Consider the following 17,042-nt stretch of genomic DNA (forward strand, 5'->3'; position numbering starts at 1 on the left):
CGGGGTGGGGCCTATAGATGTCAGAAGTAACTCAAGGATGGATTACGAATATTTTGTCAAACAAATATTTTGGTAATAAAAGTTTAATAAACAGGAAACCGAATTAAAAAAAAACACACGGAATCATTTTGGGTTTAATCTCCAAGCTTTCACCTCATATCTGCCATCATTGCCGAGTAGACTCTGATGTCATTCTCACGTCGCCAGGCTGATTGTTGTGCTGTCGTATTCGCCTTTATATAACTTGGGGCAATCAGCGACCAGTGGCGGTTTGCCCTGATCGATGGGTGCATTTCTGATGATGTCTCTGCGGCCAGTTGTGATGAAAATTCTCCTTGATTTTGAGTTTTTTCTTTTTTTTATTAAATTTACTATTTGTATTATCGTTTTTGATACTACGTATTCACCTTTATATAACTTGGGGCAATCAGCGAGTAGTGGCGGTTTGCCCAGATCGATGGGTGCTAGCGGATGTGCTTGATTTTGAGTTCTTTTTTTTTTATATAAAATTTACTATTTGTACTATCGTATTCGAATTTATATAACTTGGGGTGACCAGTGGCGGTTTGCCTTGATCGATGGTCACATTTCTGGTGGAGTTTCTGGTCAGTTGTGATAAACATTCTCCTTGAACTTGAGTTTTCTTCTTTTTTTTAAAAAAAAAATTTACTATTTGTATTATCGTTTTGATACTATGTATTCGCCATTATATAACTTGAAGCAATCAGCGACAAGTGGTGGTTTGCCCAGATCTATGAGTGCTACCGGATGGGAGCTAGCCAAACTTTGAAAATCAATATTGAAATTCCTGTCTGTTGCTTCCAAAAATGGGTATACATCAACATGTTTACCTTACCGAATGAAAGCCTTGGAAATTCTGAATAAAACGAGTTCTCATTGGCATTTATCATGTTATTACAACTTTTTTTTTAAAAAAAACATTTTCCAACATGTTACATTTTGCTTAAAATGAGCCCCGTCCTTGGGAAATTTCCATGGATGACGAATATTTCGTCATCCAGCTCAAAAGGGTTAATTAGTGAACCTAGATATTTGAATGTTTCAACTCTTTTGTAGGTCTGACCATTCAGTTCAGTTTGTCTATTGGTTGTTTGCTTCTTTTTTTACATATGTACTTAGTGTTGGTAACATTAATTACCAGACCCATGGGTGATGATGCACTTTGCAACTGAGTGACCACCTCTTTAAGTACTTGCACTGTTCGTCCAATCACAACTATACCATCAGCATCCTGTTAAAAATGAATCCTCCTGGATTTAATTCTATGCCTCTCTATTACCTTCTCCAGACAGATATTAAAGAGTAGGGTTGATAGGAATTCTCCTTGTCTAACACCAGAGTTGGTTCTAAAACATCTCAACAATTTTTTTTTAGTTTATCTTCATTGTTTGTTTCCAGCAGTGTCATCTGAGTTAAATTGATTAACTTGATTGGGATACAAAATTCCTTCATGACTTTAATTAGCTGGAACTGGTCAATGCCTGTTTGAAATCAACAAACAATAAATGAAGAACATCATTGTATTCAAATGATTTCTGTAAAACTTGTCTAATTGTAAATATGTGATCGGTAGTGCTCCTTCTTTGCCTGAATCCACACTGATATTCTCCCCCAAGGTTTTCTTAACCATATATTTTTATACGCCTTGCCAGTATATTTGTGAAGATTTTTATAAACTATATTCAATTATGAAATTCCTTTAAAATTGCTCCACTTTTATTTACTTCATTTTTTATGTATGAGGCAAGTAATAGCCATCTGCCAGTCTTCTGACATTTTTTCATTTTCCCATATGTCTACAACTAATTGGAGTTTGCTGCCATTCTTGACTAGTTCTGCAGTTATGGCATCTTTCCCAGGTGTTTGGTTATCTTTCATTTCACAAATAGCCCCACTAACTTCTGTAATTGTAAGAGTAGGAACGTGGAGTTCTGGTCCATAATAGAAGGTCTCTTCATTCACTGTTGGTGTTGGATTGTTTCTCAACAGCTCTTCAAAGTATCCAGCCCATCTGTCTAATAACTGTTGTTCACCAGCAACCAAGTTACCATCTTTGTTCCAACAATTGTAGTTCTGGGTTGAAAACTTCTTCTCTCGTAACATTTTCTAGCTTTTTTCATTTCAAACTTATGCTGTAGATCCTCAAAAATACTTTCTTTGTACTCCTTTTTCTTTTTGTGACACACAGCTTTAGCTTCTCTTCGTGCTTCTAGATAGCTTACTTTGTTGAATCTCATTCCTATCTCTAGCATTTTCTTCCTTGCTTCATTCCTTTTCTTCACTGCTTCGTGACGGTCTTCGTCAAACCAACCATTTCTCTTCCTAGGTTGTTCAATTTCCAAAACTTCCTCAGATGTAGTATGTATACTATTCTTAATTAGTTTCCAGTTTTCTTCTATTTCACTGTTGTTGTTCTGATGATATTGAAGTTGTGCATCTAATACCTGTCTGTATTCTAACCTGGTACTTCCATTCTTCAATCTCTCAATATTATACTTCCTGTTCCTAGCTCTACCTGGTCTATTTGCGGTAGTTAATTTGAGGCAATATTTAATCCTTACAAGAAAATGACCACAATCGTAATCTGCACCTGTACAAGATCTGACATCAATAATACCTGAAGCATATCAAGCATCAATCAAGACATGGTCAATCTGGTTTCTGGTCATCCCATCTGGAGGTACCCAGGTCTCCTTTGTGTGGAAATCTCACACTGCGGATCATCATATTTCTGCTTAGTGCAAAATCAGTTAATCTCAATCCATTGTCATTTGATACCTCATGCAAGCTGTGTCTTCCTACATTTTGTACCTGGATGTCTCTCCCCACTTTAGCATTCATGTCCCCTTTATGTCATGACTGGGAGTGCTTTGATAGACACGGTTCAGATTATCATAGGAGGAGTCTTTCTCAACCTCTTCTGAAGGGGTCATGAATGCATATAAAAGTTGTATTAAAATATTTACCTCTGAGTCTCAAGCAGCACATTCATCAACTGGCGTCAAATCCAATATTGAGCTCTTCAGCTTCTTATTTATCAGGAAGCCTGTTCCAAAAATGTTCCTATCACCACCACCACTATAACATAGTGTGAAGTCATCAGTATGAAATATGTCACTCGCTACCTTTCCATCGTACATCCTGTATAGCAGCGATGCTTATTTTGTTTTTCTTCAGTTCTTGTGTTATTTCAGGTCGATATAAGCTCTCCACATTCATATCGTAAACCTTATTCCGTTTCCAGGTTCATCTCATTAAATCCTTCCAGCATTCTTCTTTGGGTTTATTGTTACCTAGGACAGGTTGTCGGCCCTGTTCCCAATCCCCAACCTGGAGGACCAGGGACTGTTCAGTTAGGGTTGCCATACCTTAGCCGAAGTCTCCCCAGTTTAAGGTGCCGGGAGTTCACCATTTGCCTTTCCCTTACAGAGTTGGACTTGCTGGTAACACTGACAGGTAGACTGTCAGTTATGGCTTTTCTTGAGTTTTACTAAAGTCGTTTTCACGTTCAGAAGACACAATGGGTTCTTATGGGCAATGCTTTTCTTATGGGAAATACGAGCGTGCTGTTGTGAAATTTCTCGATTTACAAATTTAGCTTACGTAAAATCGGTACCTGCAGTTTTGCAGGAAATTTTGTAGAGAATACGAAGGTGAGCACAAAAAAGTGGTAACTTGTTTACATATTTTTATATAAATTAAAAACTCAAATTTTCATTCCTAACGTTGAAACATGCCATAAAATTGAAGCATTCATTATGAAAAAAATTGACACGGTTTTCTAATTGTCATAGGTGATGGTGGTGCTCAGAATTTATCAATACTTTAAAGCATATTCGCATTAAAAAATATTCAAATAAAGTATGTGGAGATTTTTTATATTCGTGCAGTAGAAAATGTCTTCGCTGGCCATTTTTTGTTCTGTAATTCCAAGTAAAAACTTCCAGCGACAAAGTTGTGAAGAAAATAATGAAATTATTTTTTATAACCACTCAAAGGTTCCCAGAAATATTACTTCCATGCATTTGGAGTTTCTTTTTAACCCGAACCGCGTGCGAAGTAAGGGGACGTTGTCTGGCCATCTTGAGCCGACTCACCACAGCATTCCGGCTAATCACCACCAAGTTTTCGAGTTGTTATTTTATTTCCATTCAGTAAAAATATTAACTTCATTCAGTTTGTTATAATAGAATTGCAATTACTTTAATTTAATAATTGACAATTATTTCCAACGGTGCTGTTGTGAGCAACATTAGTGCTGTCGCAAATACACGTTGTTTTTGTTTACATTACTGTCGACATTAATACTGAAATGAAGATCACCTTTCAGTTTCCAACATACACATAAATTCATAGACAATAATGAATTTTTATATATATATATATATATATATATATATATATATATATATATATATATATATGTAACACATTACCATATCTTAATGTTAGTCTATGAAATAATTACAGAGAAAGACGAATGAATATTAAATGTGCCTGTGTATTAAATTACATCTAATGGGAAAATGACATGCTAATGAACTGTAATGTTCACAGTACAATATTAATATTAATAATTACATATAATTATCATTATATATATAAAATATGTAACACCTACATTGTGAAGGAAGCTCATCATTTCCCGGCGACATGAGCTAGCGCTGTATTGGCAACACTGTACGGTTTCTCCATAAGCGCCGTTGTGTCTTCTGAACGTGAAAACGACTATAGAAGTACATACTCAGCATCCGCACTTCTCTCGATGTGTCATTACCAGCTATTCACCCTCCCCAGATGGCTGGGTTGGTGCAGCATTCCTTGAGGACCAATGCCTGCCATTGCATGACATGTGCTGAGAGCATCGTCTCATTATCCACATTATAATCTGGTTTTCTAGACTGGAGTCTGCTAGCTTCCCAATTGCCCTCCTGATGCTGGGTCAGAACCCATCGACTCCACCTGGAATCGAACCAGGGAAATTTGCTCATTATTAGAGCCACATATTTATGATAAATAAAATATCAAAATTTCGGTACAGAAACACATTTCGGGATCAAAAGCATTATGTAAAAATGGCATTTTGGTGCTAAAATCGTGAATATAACCCTAGATTTTATTTTAAAAATAACACTTATTACCCAAAGTAAAGATCGAATAGTGCATTTATGTATTTGTCAGAGTATTAAGTTTATTCCAGTGTAAAGAAGTCTGCTTTTGCTTCTCAAAGATTTACAGCAGAGTTAACCAATTTTATGCAATTTGTATAACTCTCAGGATAATTCAGACTTCAGAAAGTTTGTGTTTAAGTGTTTATTTTGCATTGTTCAGTTCATTTCACATCATTTCGTAACAAAATATGGTAGGAAAATGCACCTCACACCTTTCAAAAAAATAAAAAATGAACATCATAATGTACACCCTGTTTCAAAAAGAATCATCCGGTTTCGAAGTCATTTAACTCTGTAACCGTTTGCTAAAACACATTGAACAATGTACTGTTAGGAAGAGGACATTCGAGAGAGTTTCACATGTTTGCCGGCAGGTAGCAATAGCATGCTCCCCCCCCCCCCCCCCGCCCCATCCTACTCGCATCAGATTCAAGCAAGATGGCGACCTCACAACCAAAAGCTTTCTGTGTACTGTGCTTTGAAGTGTGTGAATTTGTTTCAACAGTGCAGTGTGAATTTCGGCGACAGTATGGTAAGAACTGTCTTTTCCCACAATTACAGCTTGATTCCAATGACTACTGTGGATGAACTGCGAATCGGATCACAGCAGCAATGACTCCAGACATGCTCGCATCTGTATGGGATGAATTCTTCTACCGGATGGACATATGCCGAGCATCCAAAGGGGGTCACATTGAGCACTTATGAACATTATTTTATATAAAAATTTTAAATTTTATGTATTATTTTGAAAGCAATTCCAAGTTCCTGGTTTAATAAATAAAAAATATATAGCTTTTTGAAATCAGCTGATTCTTTTTGAAACACCCTGTATTATTTCACATTTCGTGTTTTCGTCAAAAACGAGATATGCATGCATGTTATGAGAATGACTGACGGTTACGTGGTCCACTCACTAATTTTCTAATACAAGTATAAATACAACAGGTATTGGAGAACCTCTTGATCTCGCACGTGGAAGTAAGGACAGAAGAGTCCCTTGACATTGCTCCGTACATTCACCAGCGGGATATCCAGATGGTGGTGGTTCCCCTTGGAAACGAGGTGATCAACATACGCAAGAGATTTCTCCAGGTGAGACAATTTTAACAGTTCTTTGTAGAAGTAGTTTTCTTAATTGTGCATCTTGCATGTTTTTTAGGGTGGAGCCTAGTCTACTTTGAACTGAAACAAGCACTTCGTTTTCTCTGTTAGTTTTTTCAGAACTTCCCACAGTGTGATTATTTTTAATAGAAGTGCTAGTAACGTACCTAAAAGCCAACAATAATGTTGATAATGTTGCCATGATGCATTGTTAACATGTGTAAAAACTGGTACGTTAAGTGGCCAACTTGCAGTCTTACCACCGAAGTACACTGGTTCCAGTCCTAGCCTGTGCATGGATGTTCTTCGCGAGTGTCCTTTCATCAATTTAATCAAATCATCCTCATCACTGTGATTAGCCAAAAGTGGTAGAAGTGTGAATTAAAATAACTAAAGTACGTACAAATACGCATACATAGGAGACTGTTGATTATTAAAATACAGTTCAACCTCGAGTGCACATTTTTTTGAGCTTGAAAACTCTTAAAATGTGGAAAATGAAAAATCTGGGAGTGTATAATAGGGTTCCGCTGTATCTTGACAATAGCAATTTGCGAAATTATGACAAAGAAATTACCATGTTCATTTGAGTATAATCTATTTTTGTTATTCTAAATTGTCATAAAAGTGTTTGTGTGTGTGTGTCATTGAAATGGTTGTACACAAACTGAAAAATGAGCAGAAAGGTCAAAAATTTAACAATGGGAATCTGTGACCTTCAAAGTGATCCTGCCTCAGTTAAATATTGACATCAAAGTCGGTCCAAAAATTCTCCTTAAATTGTTGCTGAATAGTGTACACTACCATTTCGCCTAACTTTAAAAAATGCAGTTGCCAGATTTTAGCATTACTTTGTTTTGATTTGTCATGGAAATGTGAAAATTCAGTGATGCACACAAATGTTCTTTCTTTCCAGGTAATTGAGCCATACGTGAGGCGTTTGATGAATCAAAGAGTTCTGTATTGCAACAGTCCAGCTACACTTTCAAAAATCAAGGTAAAATTTCCCTTTTTTTGATAGAAAAACAAAATTTGTGAATTAATAATTGATGCATTTATTTCGATATAATTTGTAGATTTGGTCAATTCATTTTAGTTTGAACATCCTGAGTTGAATTTGAGGCTAGGTAATAAATGCTTTATTTCTGCACGTTTTATTTTCCCCAGTTGTTGCAGTTAATCTCTATGAATTGAAGGACAGTGTGTAAACAATGGAAATGTAATTTCAAAATATTGGATTTCATCATAGCATATCAATCCCTAAGATTATATGTTTATTTTATTTAAGTCTCTCTGAACGCTTCATGTTGACCAGGGCATTCACTTGTTTTTCTCAGTTGTCTCAAGCCTCTGAGGCATGTTTACAATGCATTGTGTTGTGCCATGCAAACCTCCTGAGCATTCAGGAAACAGGTAATACTTCTGGTTATAGAGTCAGTGGTTTGCATGGTAGCAATTAAATAACACGATTCGGCATAGAGGAAGAGCTCGATGGCCTAGTAATATAGAGGTGAGACAAGCTGAGAGGGGACTGAATTTTGGGATTGACTGGAGATAGAAGAGGTGGTCAGCAAGGCAGTAGGTCAGAAGTGGAACGACGCTTTGGTCGACTAATTGGAGAAGCTTACAGAGGACTTCGCTTATTTGATTCAGCTAAAGACTTCAGATAGACAGGTAATTATCCTACACCCAGCCATGATTCAGGTTCAACGGTTCAGAAAACCCAACGAGTGACCATTGTATTTTCTGTAGTTTAGTTCCTTAGTGTGATTTAGTACCTTTTGCATTGCCAAGCGTTAACTCGTCGTGCCAATGACGAGTGGTCTCATCAGAGGATGAATGATGAGTAATATACATCACCCATTGATTAATTGGTTAACAGTTTAGGTATTCATAAGATCCCACGAACTTTAAGGTCCGTTACGTGGTGGAGATGCTGGGCAGTGAGGTTTGGGGTAGTGTGGGTGTGGGTGGTAAGGGTGGTAAGCAGGCTTGTAAGGGTGATAAGCGGGTTTGTATGGAGCGTAATGTGGAGCCGGGTAGTGAGGTGGCGGGTGAGGCGGTGGGTAGTGAGGTGCTGGGTGAGGAGGTGCATAGTGAGGTGCTGGGTATGGAGGAGGAGGGGGAGGGTAGTATGACTTCTTCACGCGGTCGTCAGAGTCCTCTGCCGCGTAGTCTTCTGCGATGGCCACGTCTTCCGGGATGGACTTCTCTCGGAATCCATCTTCCTCCAGCATCTCCTCCACAGCTACTTCCTCCAGCGATTCGCTTGCATAAGAGGAGAAGACGAGGCAGAAGAACAGCCCTAAAGAGAGCAACACTTTCGGAGACGCCATTGCTAACCCTTACTGTTGCAGCTCGGGTTCGAATGTTCGGGTACCTTGTTCGTAGTAATTTAAAGTTTTGTAAACATTCACGCATCATTCAACGAGTCAGCGAATCATAGCGCGTCATTTTCTCCTCCGCCTGTTGGATTGTCTCCTTTGCCCGTTGCTCAAAGCAACGATTTTTTCGGCCGCTATTCCGACGGCACCCGAACGTACCCAAAGATGTCGCCCGAACACACCGGCAGCAAGCCTCCCGAGTTCTCTCGCTGTAGAGAAATTTCAGTTGCGTCCAGCGACCACAAAATGCAACTTTGCACTATTTAGAATATCTGATGTCAGCAAATTCCTTTCTCTGCGTTTACGCCTTCCAGAGCACGTTAGAAGCTCAGAAAGACTTAGCATAGACTTTGCATATTTTCTCGAACCAGTGGCGTTCGCTCATTAAAATTTTCAGGGTACCAGTTTAGTTAAGAATATAGCCATTAGAATTTGATTTTCACGATAGAATTTCATGTCAACAATGTTAGGGATACTTTGTTCTACATAAATAACTTTTGCCATAAAACGTCGCATTTATGCACTTCAGACTAATCACGACCAATAATTTTACAAAGGAACAACAAGACGAATTTTTTTTTGTTTTTCTCGCAAAATTTTCCCGTTTTTTATAGAGATATTTTTAGTAAGTAAATTTTTTGGGAAATTGACGCATTTTTTCATTAGAATCAGGATAGAGATAAACGAAATTTTGATAAAATCAGGGAAATTTTACAAAAGGGCAATTTTAGTACTTTATGCACATAGAGTAATCAAGTGTTAGCAACATGCCCGGGCTAAGCCTCGGTGATTAGCACAGGCATGTGCAGCAAAAGTCGCCACGGCATCGTTAGCCTTTCCAAATTTTAACAGCACCAGACATGTTATAATTTGGGAATTTATTATTATTATTAGGAAATTTAGCTTACTTACCCAATTTGCACCTTATTTGACATTGCAGCAATAAATTCATTACTTCTTACTGATTAACTTCATGTTAATTTTAGTAAAGTAGGTAATAATTAGTAATTTGTATTTATATTTTAATATATTGCATACCTATTCTCGATCTATTTTGTTTGGATAAACCTAAGGGATTGACACACCATTCTTGTCTTGAGTGGTTAAATTTCTTTTGTTTAAAGAAAATTTGGAATTGAGATTTTTTTTTATTATCTTTATTGTGTTTAAAATTTGAATTTCACTCTTTTAATTCCCTGACGCTATATTTGTTACCACCTGGAGTTTCAACGAAAGTCCGAAGTAGCATTTACTGAATTTTTTGTTTTACATTGCATATTAATGAACCACGGCAAATTGCTTCGGCCTATCAGTTATTAGGAGGCCATTAGAGGCTTGCCAAAGCAACCTCTTAGGACGCTAATAGCTTGCTTTGCGCAACTCAAATTTTATATATTTATTTTAAGGGTTCACAACATAATATTTTTTTTTAATTTAAACAGAATTTAGAACATGCTTGCAACACTTACTTTTGTTTATTAATTCTACATTTTGTAATTTTAAAGTGAAGTCTATTACTGACAATAAATTATTTCAGTTTATCAGAACACGTAATGGTATTTTAATATCAGGCTCAGGTCAATTTATTGTTATTCAGAATTTGAATAATAATTTGAACACCCACAGATCAATTCAGATTAACGAGGGGCAATCTATATTTTTTAACTATCAGGATTTTTCTCAGATTATTGTGGATCAACAAATTTTACATACTAGAATTTTAGCTTTTGAACAAGTAAAAATGAAGGAAATTGAATTACTACTTAATATTTCCAAGAATTTATCTGATTTCACTATTTCTCAATGGACTCCGCTTGAACTTGCCTTAAAGCAACTTAATCAATCTGTTAGTAAGGGCATTTCATTTCAGGAATTAGTTTTAAACCCTTTGCCCATGTCTATATTAGTATTTATTATTTGGAATTTATTACTAACATCAGCACTAATGTATTATTTTTATAAGCACTATCAACTTGCGAGACAGGTTCATTCAGAGCAGCACAGTAATAATTCATAATTAAGGCAACACATCAATCATGGACATTAATATTTTAATTAAGGTTGGATATTTTATTTAAATTTTCGTTATTTATTTTCAAAGAGTTATGGCAATTATTTAATCAATTTATTTTAATTTATTTTATTTTGATGAGGCAATTTAATTTAATTTTAAGAAAAGGCAATGGAAATGAGTTTGGTTTTGTGTGCATAAACGTGAATTATATCTACCCATCCTTTGCAATTTCCTTTCACTTTTATAATTTTCCCTTGTTTTAACCTAACCTGTCTATACGGAACAACGTGGACAAGCAATGCCTACACCAATCATGGGCATTTTGTATGAAGGACCTCCAGAGAAGCTACCATGCAGGAAGACTCATCACCGTATTACAAGGAAGCATGCAGACATTTTCTTCTACAAGACGACTACATTTTCCCCGGAAAGCCTGTATTCACCCAGGAATTTTCCAGTTTAGTATCACAGACTATCAACGACACCTAGTGAAGGAACCAGATAAAATTTCCCTCCACACTGTTTTCAGTTGGGACAAATTTTCCCCATCTCCCAAGTTTTACGGGTCATTTACCACACCCTTTACATTACCCCAAATAAAGTCAAGATGAAAAGCAATATGAAGAAGAGAAGTAGAGAGAACATATATTCTACAAGCAGCAGTTCCGGTCACAACAATAAGTACAGAATTGTTGATCCAATTGTGCTACAGTGTTTTCCCACACATATACATGCAAGTTTATATCATGTGTATTCATGTGAATATTTACCGTGCATTATGGGAAACAATACTTTTCCATAGCCCTTCTACACATCTTCAGTTCCGTACCATGCATGCTAGCCAGTTTTTACATGCATTATAGTTTACATTATATTACAAGGAGACGACAAGAGCCAGTTGTGTTAATTATCCAACGATATCAATTAGTGTGTATTTTTTTTAACAAGAAATTTTACAATGGATAACCACCCATACATGCAAGCAATAAAAGGCATAATTACAGCATTTCCGAACATTTCACGAAGTATGCTTTAGTGCCATTGTTTTGTGCAAATGTTTCTACCACGCAGTTAATTTTGTTTCACCAACATGGACATTTTCTGATGTTTACAATCAGAGCAGACAGTTGGTGGATACGTGCAAGATTTTTGTGTGCAGTTACACATGAGTATGTACAAGGCTATATAAAATACAAACAGTTTTCTGTGTAATTAATTGTGTGCATCAAGTATTTTCTAATCAAACATCGGAATACGCAAGATAGCCAGTGAAAGTTCATATATTTGAAGTAGTCATGAGTGAAGTGGCTACACATTTAGCAAAACATAGTACATGTTGGTGTACCCAGGTTTTTACATGCAAAACAATGAGATGTGTATAGAGTGAGAATGATACAGCGAATATTTGTGTTTACCTGCTTATTTACGAATTCACACACATATGGGACAATGTACATTTTGTGTATTTACTTACAAACCTTTTTAGTTATCTGAAGGGTCTCCGTAGGGATCCCATATACAGAAACATTGTGAACTACGTTGCGAAGACGTTTCAGCCATTTGCCTTGCTTGGCGATGGAGCACAGACTAATGACCACACGCTTGCGATTTGTAAAAAACGAGCAATTCTACATCAAAACAACTTTCGCACGTACAATTGCATTACATCGCAAGTACTATCACTTAATGTTATAAAATTTTGTAATTGCTAGTCATATAATCATACATAATATTGTTTTTATATCATATCGACGTGTGTATTTGTTATTATGAATTGTAATGTTTTAGGGAATGGATTTTTTTTAGGGAATCAAAAGAAAGCTATGTTTTGTTGTTTTTTATATTTTATCTGTTTGTTTTTCTAAGAAAATACATGGAATTGGCGAACCTGGGTCATGTCAAGCTTTGCGATTTGACTTTTAAATTTTCAACATAGAAAATTTTCTCCACCGTGGCAGAACGTATCAATCCCTAAGATTATATGTTTATTTTATTTAAGTCTCTCTGAACGCTTCATGTTGACCAGGGCATTCACTTGTTTTTCTCAGTTGTCTCAAGCCTCTGAGGCATGTTTACAATGCATTGTGTTGTGCCATGCAAACCTCCTGAGCATTCAGGAAACAGGTAATACTTCTGGTTATAGAGTCAGTGGTTTGCATGGTAGCAATTAAATAACACGATTCGGCATAGAGGAAGAGCTCGATGGCCTAGTAATATAGAGGTGAGACAAGCTGAGAGGGGACTGAATTTTGGGATTGACTGGAGATAGAAGAGGTGGTCAGCAAGGCAGTAGGTCAGAAGTGGAACGACGCTTTGGTCGACTAATTGGAGAAGCTTACAGAGGACTTCGCTTATTTGATTCAGCTAAAGACTTCAGATAGACAGGTAATTATCCTACACCCAGCCATGATTCAGGTTCAACGGTTCAGAAAACCCAACGAGTGACCATTGTCTTTTCTGTAGTTTAGTTCCTTAGTGTGATTTAATACCTTTTGCATTGCCAAGCGTTAACTCGTCGTGCCAATGACGAGTGGTCTCATCAGAGGATGAATGATGAGTAATATACATCACCCATTGATTAATTGGTTAACAGTTTAGGTATTCATAAGATCCCACGAACTTTAAGGTCCGTTACGATAGTTAAAAATAAAGTTTAAATGTTTTGAATAGGGCTGGTCCAATACCATTTTGAACCAATACCCAAGCCGATGTTGATATCACTGGTCGACATGGGTTTTGATGTCTCGCAGATGATTGTTGTCTTTGAATATATTCAGCATGCTGATTCCAAAAGTGAAATCCATTTTTACTCATCATGTCTAGTTTTTCAGAAAACGACAATATATTAACTGCCTTAATTTCACAATAAAATGTGTAGTTCCACTATTTCCTTTCTGTTTAGATGGTGGGTAAAATTTTGATTTTCTACAATACAAATCCACCTTTCATCTTCACATGACACACTGGCATTACAATTGTATGGACTTTGATTACTTAAGATTTATTTTCGAAATCCCTCATGAAAATTTCCTTTAAAATGTCCAATACTCAATGTTTTAATATGGTGGGTTGATTGAACATAGTGACGTAGAGAAAAATTCTGACATGATGGGAAGAAATTTGATGTCATTTCCGTGATCAGAATTCAAAATATTTCCAGAATCACCTATTGGTTTGTAAACAACCAAAATTTCCCTTGTGTTAATTTATTTTGTTGCGTTCTGTAATACAGTCAACTTTCGATTCTACGACTCCGGGTATAACGACCCTCTCGAAGTAACGACCCTTTTCCCGGGAACCATGAAAAATTTAGAAAAACATAGAAAAATTTGAAAAAAAAAGTTGAAAAATTGAAGGAAATCGGCCGAAAAATGCGTTGTTTTTTCCCCCACTCATTTCCTTCACGAGCGCTCTACCGCTCACAATTGGGTCTGAACTAAAAATAGGCACCACCACACCATGCTTGAGTGATATCCAATAGCACTTGACCTCTGCCCTCCCCTCCCTCAAGCTCACCAATGTTACCCCGCACCCGACGGCCGCTACCCAACGTGCCAGGCTTGTTTTGCCACGCTTTCTCTTGGATACGCGAGAAGAGAAGATTGAATGTGCTTGGATGTTATTTTAAATCGACCTTTTGTTTCCTTGTCCTAAGAGCTGCTGAAAACTCGCGGGGAAGGGTGGGAGCAGCCCGAAATGACTGCTGGACTTGCAGTCTTTGCCAATGTGTATGGCAGGTCAAGCTCTTTCATCGATAAATACACCACCTTGAGAGATAAGATCGCAGGAATGTTCGAAAATACAGATGTGTGGCGCCTGGAAGTCTGGCCCATCTGTCCAGTTCAGCAGGTTCCCGTGAGTGAGCAACTCTCGGCCTTGTAGCCGACAACTTCCGGTAACCGCTTTCATTCAAAATGTGTTCTTTGTTCCCTGCAACACTTCATAAAAAAGCGAAACTGTTAGAGATAATCAAAACCACATAGGTGAACTAAAGATCGTCAACCCGCTTAATGCGTTGACATCCAGGTTTCCACAAAAGTTTACTTCGATCTTACATGCATCATAACTCCCGTTTCCCACTTCATATGTTTTCCTAATTGTGTCGATGTCGTAATATCTGCTAAAAAAGTGTTCTGTTGGTTTACTGACTTCTCCCTCTTTTCCTGTCAGGAAACGTAAGGGGGGGGGGGGGTGCGATGCAGATTGTTTCAGCCACGATTTTCTTGCTGATGCGGGCTGATTACAGGCGAGGGTGGAAAAGGACCCATCCCTCTTCCTTTCCTTTTACGTCTAAAATGGGGCAACCAGTTCTGGATATATTCTTGAAAACGAACAAAAACCATAGAACAAGTAAAACAAAAAGGGACCCCCCCCTTTCCCCAGCTCATTCTCCGCCACTGGTGTGCACGGCAATGTTGATAATTGCAGAATTCAGTTGTTTTTTAAAATTTATTTATTATATATTTTTTTTAATGCTGTTGTCTGCATAGGAAATATTGCCCGTATTATTGTCTGTTGCGTGGTAAAACGGTAAAACGTAAAGCAAGGGTCATTTCTTTCTTCTTTACACTGCTGTTAATCCGTCTTCGACAGTTGCGTTATCTTTAAAATGCTGGGACTTTTCTCTTCCGCCACCTGTTGCTCGAACTTCCAGCTGGTCTCTTTGTTTTTACGATGCAGCTGGCGCCAGTGTTTTGTCTAGCGTCTGCTAAGCTCTTGCTTGCAGATAACAGCGATGACTCATCCAGCGGGAAGAAAAAAGTTATTGTTTTGAATCTCGCAAAGCTGTTTTGATTTGACGATAACGGAAATTCGATCTCCAGAAAGCAAAACAAGAGTTAAAATAACTTCATGTTCTGCGCCTTCTGATAACCACAACTGTAAATTTAATTTACCTTTCTTCAGAACCATTCATGTGGAGGAAAAAAAAAAGTGTGTTCAATGTAGGAATGGTCGCTGAGACTGATTAAAAAGACATTATTCAAGGGGAAAACATTTGGAGGGGTGGGTGTTTGACATCGAGAATACTCCTAAATCCAACATTAAATCGTCGATCGATTAACGATCTACCATTTTGATATGTGAAAATGCACAGTTTCATAAAGCTTGTTTTCAGTTCATTTTATGCTGATGGGCTAATCGGGGTAAATATACAGTTTAAAGTGAAATTCAATTCCAAACCCGAATGATTACACTGGGGAACAGTGAAATTGCGGCACAGTGTTTGAGAGCTAATTTAGGGCGATTTCATGCTGCTGAATAATGATATAATAATATATTTCCTGAATTGGCTCTAATTTATGAAATAAATGCAACTAAACCAAAATGGCGGAAACATAAGACATACATATAAATGAACTTCCAACAACAATTTAATATTTCTTTTTGTGATTACAATCATTATTATAAAAATAAATTTATATAGGCCTATGATCATAATAATTAAGAAAATATGTACACAATGAAGTAACAAACTTTGTGAAAAGTTTTCTCTACGATTTCCTGGTGTATTGCTTTTTAGGACAATCCCTCTGTAAGCTCCAACAGTAGTCGGCCATCATGTGGCGATCCCACCGTCCCTGGTACCTTTCTTCCATCATCCTTATATCCTCATGGAACCTTTCTCCCTGTTCTTCACTAAAATCACCAAGGTTCTCAGGGAATCTGTCAATGTGGTTATGTAGAAAATGTATCTTCACACTCATATTAGCTCCCAATTTCTCAAAATTTTTCAACATATTTCCAACTATATCGCGGTAGTTTTCTGCTCTGTGATTCCCCAAAACGTTTTTGACGACGGACACAAAACTCAGCTAGGCCTCAGATCCGATGTAAGACATGTAAGTTGTAAAACTGGCATAATTTATAAGTGTATGAATTTGTGGTCCGTCAAAGATTTCTGCCTTCAATTTTTCAATACTTAGTCCTGGAAAAGTGTGGCATATATATTTGAAACAATCACCACTTGTATCTAAGGCCTTGTCAAACTGTTTTATCAACCCAAGTTTAATATGCAGTGGCGGAAGGATGATTTTGTCCCTATCTCTCAGTGGTTCATGAAAAATATTAGCTTTTCCCACTATAATATTTTCCCTTGGGGGCCAAACTTTTATCGTCCAATGCTTCTCTCTAGCACTACTATCCCACAAACATAGGAAACAGGGATGTTTTGTGTACCCATTTTGCTGTCCCTGTAAAAATTTCACCATCTTCAAATCCACACACACGAGCCAATGTTCAGCATATTCAATCTTTTCTAAAACCATTTTTATGTTTTGGTATTCTTCCTTAAGCTTTGTTGAGTGTCCGATAGGAACTGAAGGATGTTTATTACCATTGTGTAGTAAA

General features: G+C 37.2%; 1 protein-coding gene across 2 annotated transcripts in view; it reads left to right on the plus strand.

Annotated features, from left to right (window-relative positions):
• Positions 1–17,042, plus strand: part of Fancm (FA complementation group M) — a 117,888-nt gene that overhangs the window by 16,107 nt on the left and 84,739 nt on the right. For both annotated transcript variants that reach the window (XM_083142450.1, XM_083142451.1), the window contains exons 7-8: positions 6,141–6,287; positions 7,213–7,293. In XM_083142450.1, coding sequence (XP_082998576.1) covers positions 6,141–6,287; positions 7,213–7,293 — 228 coding nt within the window. The remainder of the gene's footprint in view (positions 1–6,140; positions 6,288–7,212; positions 7,294–17,042) is intronic.

The sequence above is a fragment of the Lepisma saccharinum genome, chromosome 21 (genome assembly GCF_977018435.1).
Source record: "Lepisma saccharinum chromosome 21, izLepSacc3.1, whole genome shotgun sequence".
Lineage (NCBI taxonomy): Eukaryota > Metazoa > Arthropoda > Insecta > Zygentoma > Lepismatidae > Lepisma > Lepisma saccharinum.